The sequence below is a fragment of the Gobio gobio genome (genome assembly GCF_949357685.1).
Source record: "Gobio gobio genome assembly, chromosome: 17".
In the NCBI taxonomy this organism is placed as follows: Eukaryota; Metazoa; Chordata; class Actinopteri; order Cypriniformes; family Gobionidae; genus Gobio; species Gobio gobio.
Window position 1 is genome coordinate 52,598,955 of NC_137110.1, and position 10,519 is coordinate 52,609,473.

Genomic DNA, 10,519 nt, shown 5'->3' on the forward strand with positions numbered 1-10,519 from the left:
GACCGTTAATAGTGTTCAAATATAGGCATCATTGTGACACTTACCGCTACATGTTCTTTTCAGGGTGGAATTCTTGTATGCTGAGAGATGTCAGTTCGTTTTGGTGCACACAACATGCATCGCATTATGAAACTATTCTTTTTGACATCTTGGAGTGAAAACATAGACTGAACTTGAGGCCACGGGCAATCTGCCTCCCGTAGCTCACACACATCTTCCTCAGCTTCGGCCATCATCTTCCGACTAAACGCGCGCTAATTATAAGCGGGTGATCCGTAGCAACCTCTCGCGAAGCAGCCTCTCCAACGTTTCGCGAGACTTGCGAAAGTCATATGAACTTATTTTAATATATATAATATAATTATTACCATTTGACAGTAACGGAGGAACGCCACCGAATGTAACTAAGTAAAAGTACAGTTTTTTCACAAAAAATTTACTTGAGTAAGAGTAAAAGTACCCATCTTTAAATCTACTCTAAAAGTACAAGTTACCCGAAATATTTACTCAAGTAAATGTAACGAAGTAAATGTAATTCGTTACTACCCACCTCTGGATGTCAGGCGTCTGTGATGTGATGTCAGGCGTCTGTGTGATATCGTGTCTGTGTGATGTCATGTGATGTCAGGCGTCTGTGATGTGTGATGTCAGGTGTGATGTCAGGCGTCTGTGATGTGTGATGTCAGGCGTCTGTGATGTGATGTCAGGCGTCTGTGTGATGTTGTGTCTGTGTGATGTCATGTGTGATGTCAGGCGTCTGTGTGATGTTGTGTCTGTGTGATGTCATGTGTGATGTCAGGCATCTGTGTGATGTCATGCGTGTGTGGTCATGTGTGATGTTGTGTCTGTGTGATGTCATGTGTGATGTCAGGCGTCTGTGTGATGTCATGCGTGTGTGGTCATGTGTGATGTCATGCATCTGTGTGATGTCGTGTGATGTCAGGCATCTGTTTGATGTGTAGATCTGAAAATTCAGCTTTTGTCCCCGTTATGATTGAATCACAGGACCGGATACCAGTAATTTGCCAAGAGATCTCTTTTTATTAATTATATATCAGACATAGTTGAGGCATTGAAAAGTTATTGTCTCATGCCAGCTGTATGTTTCTCCATTTCTCTCCCCTCTCCCTTCTTCATCCTCTCTTCGTCCCTCGTCCATCTCTCATCTCTCCCTCATCTCGTCTCGTCCCGTCTCGTCTGAGGCCGAACACTTAATTTGGATATTATATATACTACTAACAGAGGATTTCACTAGGAAGAGACTTCCTTAGAAGGAAGAGAAACATGCGTCCTATGTTTAAAATAGAGCTATACATCATGCTTACATCAGTTGCACAATCCACTTTCCTTATTTAGAATCAGTTGACAAAAAATAAAAATAACATTAAACAATAAAATTTCGATCTTCAGATGTCATGCGTGTGTGGTCGTGTGATGTCATGCGTCTGTGTGATGTCATGCGTCTGTGTGATGTCATGCGCCTGTGTGATGTCATGCGCCTGTGTGATGTCATGCGCCTGTGTGATGTCATGCGCCTGTGTGATGTCATGCGCCTGTGTTATGTCATGCGCCTGTGTGATGTCATGCGCCTGTGTGATGTCATGCGCCTGTGTGATGTCATGCGCCTGTGTGATGTCATGCGCCTGTGTGATGTCATGCGCCTGTGTGATGTCATGCGCCTGTGTGATGTCATGCGTCTGTGTGATGTCATGCGCCTGTGTGTGTCGTGCATCTGTGTGATGTCGTGCATCTGTGTGTGTCGTGCATCTGTGTGATGTCGTGCGTCTGTGCGTCTGTGTGATGTCGTGCGTCTGTGTGATGTCGTGCGTCTGTGTGATGTCGTGCGCCTGTGTGATGTCATGCGTCTGTGTGATGTCGTGCGTCTGTGTGATGTCGTGCGTCTGTGTGATGTCGTGCGTCTGTGTGATGTCGTGCGTCTGTGTGATGTCGTGCGTCTGTGTGATGTCGTGCGTCTGTGTGATGTCGTGCGTCTGTGCGTCTGTGTGATGTCGTGCGTCTGTGTGATGTCGTGCGTCTGTGTGATGTCGTGCGTCTGTGTGATGTCGTGCGTCTGTGTGATGTCGTGCGTCTGTGTGATGTCGTGCGTCTGTGTGATGTCGTGCGTCTGTGTGATGTCGTGCGTCTGTGATGTCGTGCGTCTGTGATGTCGTGCGTCTGTGATGTCGTGCGTCTGTGATGTCGTGCGTCTGTGATGTCGTGCGTCTGTGTGATGTCGTGCGTCTGTGTGATGTCGTGCGTCTGTGTGATGTCGTGCGTCTGTGTGATGTCATGTGTCTGTGTGATGTCATGTGTGTGTGATGTCATGTGTCTGTGTGATGTCATGTGTCTGTGTGATGTCATGTGTCTGTGTGATGTCATGTGTCTGTGTGATGTCGTGTCTGTGTAATGTCGTGTCTGTGTAATGTCGTGTCTGTGTGATGTCGTGTGTCTGTGTGATGTCATGTGTCTGTGTGATGTCGTGTCTGTGTGATGTCATGTGTCTGTGTGATGTCATGTGTCTGTGTGATGTCGTGTGTGTGTGATGTCGTGTCTGTGTGATGTCATGTGTGTGTGATGTCGTGTCTGTGTGATGTCATGTGTGTGTGATGTCGTGTCTGTGTGATGTCATGTGTGTGTGATGTCGTGTCTGTGTGATGTCATGTGTCTGTGTGATGTCGTGTCTGTGTGATGTCGTGTCTGTGTGATGTCATGTGTGATGTGTCTGTGTGATGTCATGTGTCTGTGTGATGTCATGTGTGTGTGATGTCGTGTCTGTGTGATGTCATGTGTCTGTGTGATGTCGTGTCTGTGTGATGTCGTGTCTGTGTGATGTCGTGTCTGTGTGATGTCGTGTCTGTGTGATGTCGTGTCTGTGTGATGTCATGTGTCTGTGTGATGTCATGTGTGATGTGTCTGTGTAATGTCGTGTCTGTGTAATGTCGTGTCTGTGTAATGTCGTGTCTGTGTAATGTCGTGTCTGTGTGATGTCATGTGTCTGTGTGATGTCATGTGTGATGTGTCTGTGTAATGTCGTGTCTGTGTAATGTCGTGTCTGTGTGATGTCGTGTCTGTGTGATGTCGTGTCTGTGTGATGTCATGTGTCTGTGTGATGTCATGTGTGTGTGATGTCGTGTCTGTGTGATGTCGTGTGTCTGTGTGATGTCGTGTCTGTGTAATGTCGTGTCTGTGTAATGTCGTGTCTGTGTAATGTCGTGTCTGTGTGATGTCGTGTCTGTGTGATGTCGTGTCTGTGTGATGTCGTGTCTGTGTGATGTCGTGTCTGTGTGATGTCGTGTGTCTGTGATGTCGTGTGTCTGTGATGTCGTGTGTCTGTGTGATGTCGTGTGTCTGTGTGATGTCGTGTGTCTGTGTGATGTCGTGTGTCTGTGTGATGTCGTGTGATGTCGTGTGTCTGTGTGATGTCGTGTGTCTGTGTGATGTCGTGTGTCTGTGTGATGTCGTGTCTGTGTGATGTCGTGTCTGTGTGATGTCGTGTCTGTGTGATGTCGTGTGTCTGTGATGTCGTGTGTCTGTGTGATGTCGTGTGTCTGTGTGATGTCGTGTGTCTGTGTGATGTCGTGTGTCTGTGTGATGTCGTGTGTCTGTGTGATGTCGTGTGTCTGTGTGATGTCGTGTGTCTGTGTGATGTCGTGTGTCTGTGTGATGTCGTGTGTCTGTGTGATGTCGTGTGTCTGTGTGATGTCGTGTGTCTGTGTGATGTCGTGTGTCTGTGTGATGTCGTGTGTCTGTGTGATGTCGTGTGTCTGTGTGATGTCGTGTGTCTGTGTGATGTCGTGTGTCTGTGTGATGTCGTGTGTCTGTGTGATGTCGTGTCTGTGTGATGTCGTGTCTGTGTGATGTCGTGTGTCTGTGTGATGTCGTGTGTCTGTGTGATGTCGTGTGTCTGTGTGATGTCGTGTGTCTGTGTGATGTCGTGTGTCTGTGTGATGTCGTGTGTCTGTGTGATGTCGTGTGTCTGTGTGATGTCGTGTGTCTGTGTGATGTCGTGTGTCTGTGTGATGTCGTGTCTGTGTGATGTCGTGTCTGTGTGATGTCGTGTGTGTGTGATGTCGTGTCTGTGTGATGTCGTGTCTGTGTGATGTCGTGTGTCTGTGTGATGTCGTGTGTCTGTGTGATGTGGTGTGTCTGTGTGATGTCGTGTGTCTGTGTGATGTCGTGTGTCTGTGTGATGTCGTGTCTGTGTGATGTCATGTGTCTGTGTGATGTCGTGTCTGTGTGATGTCGTGTCTGTGTGATGTCGTGTGTGTGTGATGTCGTGTCTGTGTGATGTCGTGTCTGTGTGATGTCGTGTGTCTGTGTGATGTCGTGTGTCTGTGTGATGTCGTGTGTCTGTGTGATGTCGTGTGTCTGTGTGATGTCGTGTGTCTGTGTGATGTCGTGTCTCTGTGTGATGTCATGTGTCTGTGTGATGTCATGTGTCTGTGTGATGTCATGTGTCTGTGTGATGTCATGTGTCTGTGTGATGTCATGTGTCTGTGTGATGTCGTGTCTGTGTGATGTCGTGTCTGTGTGATGTCATGTGTCTGTGTGATGTCGTGTCTGTGTGATGACGTGTCTGTGTGATGTCGTGTCTGTGTGATGTCGTGTCTGTGTGATGTCATGTGTCTGTGTGATGTCGTGTCTGTGTGATGTCATGCGTCTGTGTCACTCTGCAGCAGCGACATCACACACTAAAGACAGACGTAATAAAGCAGGTTCTGTTTAAAGCTAGCCGAGCTAACGAGTGTGTTTGGTCTGCAGGAATCCTGTGTGTGGCGGATCAGTGCCACGGCCTGCGCGAGCTAGCGCTGAACTATCACCTGTTGAGCGATGAGCTGCTGCTGGCGCTGTCCTCCGAGCGGCACGTGCACCTGGAGCACCTGCGGATCGACGTGGTGAGCGAGACGCCGGGCCAGCAGTTCCACTCCATCCAGAAGAGCAGCTGGGACGCCCTGCTCCGCCACTCGCCCAGCTTCCACCTGGTCATGTACTTCTTCCTGTACGAGGACGAGTTCGGGCCCTTCTTCCGCCACGAGGTGCCCGTCACACACCTGTACTTCGGCCGCTCCGTCAGTAAGGAGGTCCTGGGCCGCGTGGGGCTGCTGTGCCCGCGGCTGGTGGAGCTGGTGGTGTGTGCCAATGGCCTGCGCCCGCTGGACGAGGAGCTGATCCGCATCGCCGAGCGCTGCCAGCACCTGTCGGCCATCGGCCTGGGCGAGTGTGAGGTTTCCTGCTCCGCCTTCGTGGAGTTCGTGAAGATGTGCGGCGGCCGGCTCGCCCAGCTGTCCATCATGGAGGAGGTTCTGATGCCCGACAACCAGTACGGGCTGGACGACATCCACTGGGAAGTGTCCAAACACCTGGGCCGCGTCTGGTTCCCCGACATGATGCCCACCTGGTAGGCCGGAGCGCCCCCTTCCCATGATGCCCTCAGACTGCAGACGCCCTCCTGGGTTTGGGAAGTGAAGTAATGAAGCGTTTACAGAGAGACAAGGCGTTTGGATCCGTGTGTTTGTTCATTCACTGAATGTTTGTGTGTCTGTGTGTGTGTGAGAGAGCGAGTGTCTGTGTGTGTGTGGGCATGTTTTTGTGAAATAACAGGACACATGTGTATAATGACACAGGTATTACAAAAAGAGGGAGAAATATGAGGACATTCCCCATGTCCTCACTTTTCAAAATGCTTATAAATCACACAGAATGAGTTTTTTTCACAGAAAGTAAGTGTGTGTGGTGTGTGTGTGTGTGTGTGTGTGTGTGTGTGTGTGTGTGTGTGTGTGTGTGTGTGTGTGAGTGAGGGGTAGATTTAGGGGCAGTGTGTGTGTGTGTGTGTGATGGGTAGGTTTAGGGGTAGGGGCAGTGTGTGTGTGTGTGTGTGTGTGTGAGGGGTAGGTTTAGGGGCAGTGTGTGTGATGGGTAGGTTTAGGGGTAGGGGCAGTGTGTGTGTGTGTGTGTGTGTGTGAGGGGGGGTAGGTTTAGGGGCAGTGTGTGTGTGTGTGTGTGTGTGTGTGTGTGTGTGTGAGGGGTAGGTTTAGGGGCAGTGTGTGTGTGTGTGTGTGTGTGTGTGTGTGTGAGGGGTAGGTTTAGGGGCAGGGGCAGTGTGTGTGTGTGTGTGTGTGTGTGTGTGTGTGTGATGGGCAGGGGCAGTGTATGTGTGTGTGTGTGTGTGTAAGGGGATAGAAAATACAGTTTGTACGGTATAAAAACCATTACACCTATGGAATGTCCTCACATTTCACAAAAACAAACGTGTGTGTGTGTAACGTTGCGTGTCGTTAGCGTGTGTCGGTTTGCGCTGGATGAAGGCGGGACGTGTGACAGAGCGATTCATCAAGCACTTTACCCAATGAAGCTCTGATCATGTGCTTTTTCAGGAAGACTTTAATCACTTCATCAGTCCAGGGGACATTTCCTGATGATGTCATGACGTCATGTGATCGTGTCTGAAACGCTTCATTGGTTCTCAAGCAATACTTTACAGAAACACATGGACATTTCCTCCTGCACTTTATATAGAGATGTATTTTAGAAGTGTACAGATGAGATTATCGGTTGTTAATATTTCTCCTGATGATTATATTATTATTATTTTCTGTGTATTAAATGATTAGTGACATAAGTTTGTCATGAGCCTGTTTCAGGCTTTAATTGCGTTGTGTGTGTGTGTGTGTGTGTGTGTGTGTGTGTGTGTGTGTGTGTGTGTGTGTGTGTGTGTGTGTGTGTGTGTGTGTGTGTGTGTGTGTGTGTGTGTGTGTGTGTGTGTGTGTGTGTGTGTGTGTGTGTGTGTGTGTGTGTGTGTGTGTGTGTGTGTGTGTGTGTGTGTGTGTGTGTGTGTGTGTGTGTGTGTGTGTGTGTGTGTGTGTGTGTGTGTGTGTGTGTGTGTGTGTGTGTGTGTGTGTGTGTGTGTGTGTGTGTGTGTGTGTGTGTGTGTGTGTGTGTGTGTGTGTGTGTGTGTGTGTGTGTGTGTGTGTGTGTGTGTGTGTGTGTGTGTGTGTGTGTGTGTGTGTGTGTGTGTGTGTGTGTGTGTGTGTGTGTGTGTGTGTGTGTGTGTGTGTGTGTGTGTGTGTGTGTGTGTGTGTGTGTGTGTGTGTGTGTGTGTGTGTGTGTGTGTGTGTGTGTGTGTGTGTGTGTGTGTGTGTGTGTGTGTGTGTGTGTGTGTGTGTGTGTGTGTGTGTGTGTGTGTGTGTGTGTGTGTGTGTGTGTGTGTGTGTGTGTGTGTGTGTGTGTGTGTGTGTGTGTGTGTGTGTGTGTGTGTGTGTGTGTAAACACACAGAGCTTCACCCATAGAGAGACACCGCTGTGGTGTAAGTGTGTGACTGTATGAAGCGCTCGAGTGTGTGTTAGTGACGTCTCGTGACACATTAGAGGAGCAAAACCTGTTAAATATTCTCAGATCTCACAGCTGGTGTGTGTCCAGATGAACTTCCTGCTGTCAGATGATGCGTTTCCTCTCCATCTCTCTGTGGACTGACTGAATCATGTCTTTAATAAAGGATTGTTGTAGCAACAAATATAACACAATAATGCGTTTCTTGATTCTGTTTTTAGTCAGAATTTCACACACTGAACTATATATATTTTTATCTATAAAAACAATTCTACTAAAAATAAAACTTAGATTTTATTGTGTTTGTTTAGATGAAAGTCTGACGAAATAAAAGTAATTTAGAAAGTCACAATAGTTCCATAATCAGGACTGTGATTGGTTTATTCACGGCTGAGCCAAATGACGTCCGTAGTTATGTTAAGTGATGATGGGTTAGGCTGTGGTTGGACATCTCGCTCAACTCCTCCCACTCGGTCCAGAGAGGTGGAGCTAGACGTCCAACCACACCCTAACCCATCATCACTTAACATAACTCCTCCCACTCGGTCCAGAGAGGTGGAGCTAGATGTCCAACCACACCCTAACCTATCATCACTTAACATAACTCCTCCCACTTGGTCAAGAGAGGTGGAGCTAGATGGTTGGACGTCAGCTCAGAATTCAGCTGTCAGGATGGAGGTAAGCTGGTTTATTCCACACATGACATCACACAGACACATGACACACGACATCACACATGACATCATGCATGACATCACACAGACACACGACATCATGCATGACATCACACAGACACATGACATCACACAGACACACGACATCATGCATGACATCACACAGACACATGACATCACAAAAGGCTTGTTCGACTTCACCCAGCGATGCGCAGACCGATCGGCGGCTGACTTGAAGCAGTGCATGCCGGTTAGAAATTTTGTCCGACTTGAGGCAGCGCCGACGCCACGTGACAGTGACGTATGTCAACAAAGTGCCGCGAGAGCGATTCGAGAGCAGCCGGCGAATACAGCCGGTGCAGTTTCTCGAGAGCGACTGCTCGAGGCTGCACGGGCTCTGATGACGACACAGCCGTTCCACGATTGGCCAGATTCACCGCATGACAGCGATCACGTGTGTTTCGTGTTTATTCTAAAACCTTCAGTTCCACTAATGCTCACAAATCTGTTTTTTATAACAGTAAAACCTACTTTCATGTAGGCGCAGTGTAATATTGTCATGTTTATCAAAATAAAACTGATAAAAAACGTAGACCCCACTTCATTGATAGTGTAGGCTTATATGTTGAACTTTATTCTTGTACAAACACACGCTGTATTAAGCAGTGCATAAAGTATAACATGACAATAATGTCTCTGAAACATCTGTGTATTGCCAAATATTGCATTTATTTCACTTCAGCTGATAAAGTGTGCAAACACAGCGCGAGCGTCACTGCGGGAAGCAGAAAGTGTCCGACTTCACGTCTGTGTTTGCAGCTCCTCCCCGCCTGCACGCGGCTACTCTCGCCGATCAGTTGCATCCAGCCGCAGCCGATGTCGAACACACCTAAAGACACGACATCACACAGACACATGACACACAACATCACACATGACATCACACAGACACATGACACACCACACAACATCACACAGACACATGACACACAACATCACACATGACATCACACAGACACGACATCACACAGACACATGACACACGACATCACACATGACATCACAACATCACACAGACACATGACACACAACATCACACAGACACATGGCACACAACATCACACATGACATCACACAGACACATGACACACAACATCACACAGACACATGGCACACAACATCACACATGACATCACACAGACACATGACACACGACATCACACATGACATCACACAGACACATGACACGACATCACACAGACACATGACACACAACATCACACATGACATCACACAGACACATGACACACAACATCACACACGACATCACACAGACACATGACACGACATCACACAGACACATGACACACAACATCACACATGACATCACACAGACACATGACACACAACATCACACACGACATCACACAGACACATGACACACAACATCACACATGACATCACACAGACACATGACACGACATCACACAGACACATGACACGACATCACACAGACACATGACACACGACATCACACAGACACATGACATCACACAGACACATGACACACGACATCACACAGACACATGACACGACATCACACAGACACATGACACACGACATCACACAGACACATGACACACGACATCACGCATGACATCACACAGACACATGACATCACACAGACACATGACACACGACATCACACAGACACATGACACACAACATCAAGCATGACATCACACGGACACATGACACACGACATCACGCATGACATCACACAGACACATGACATCACACAGACACGACATCACACATGACATCACACAGACACACAACATCACGCATGACATCACACAGACACATGACACACAACATCACGCATGACATCACACAGACACATGACATCCCACAGACACATGACATCACACAGACACATGACATCACACATGACATCACACAGACACATGACATCACACAGACACATGACATCACACATACACATGACACACGACATCACACAGACACATGACACACAACATCACGCATGACATCACACAGACACATGACATCACACATACACATGACACACGACATCACACAGACACATGACACACAACATCACGCATGACATCACACAGACACATGACATCACACATGACATCCCACAGACACATGACATCACACATGACATCCCACAGACACATGACATCACACAGACACATGACATCACACATGACATCACACATGACATCACACAGACACATGACATCACACAGACACATGACATCACACATACACATGACACACGACATCACACAGACACATGACACATGACATCACGCATGACATCACACAGACACATGACATCACACAGACACATGACACACGACATCACACATGACATCACACATACACATGACACACGACATCACACAGACACATGACACACGACATCACGCATGACATCACACAGACACATGACATCACACAGACACATGACACACGCCATCACACA

The 10,519-nt window shown here is 47.8% G+C and overlaps 1 protein-coding gene across 1 annotated transcript in view; it reads left to right on the forward strand.

Moving 5' to 3' along the window:
* fbxl3b (F-box and leucine-rich repeat protein 3b) overlaps positions 1-6,623 on the forward strand; it is a 15,548-nt gene extending 8,925 nt beyond the window's left edge. Inside the window, exon 5 of the mRNA XM_079841670.1 lies at positions 4,762-6,623. Coding sequence (XP_079697796.1) covers positions 4,762-5,402 — 641 coding nt within the window. The 3' untranslated portion in view covers positions 5,403-6,623. The remainder of the gene's footprint in view (positions 1-4,761) is intronic.
* The last annotated feature ends 3,896 nt before the right edge of the window (positions 6,624-10,519 follow it).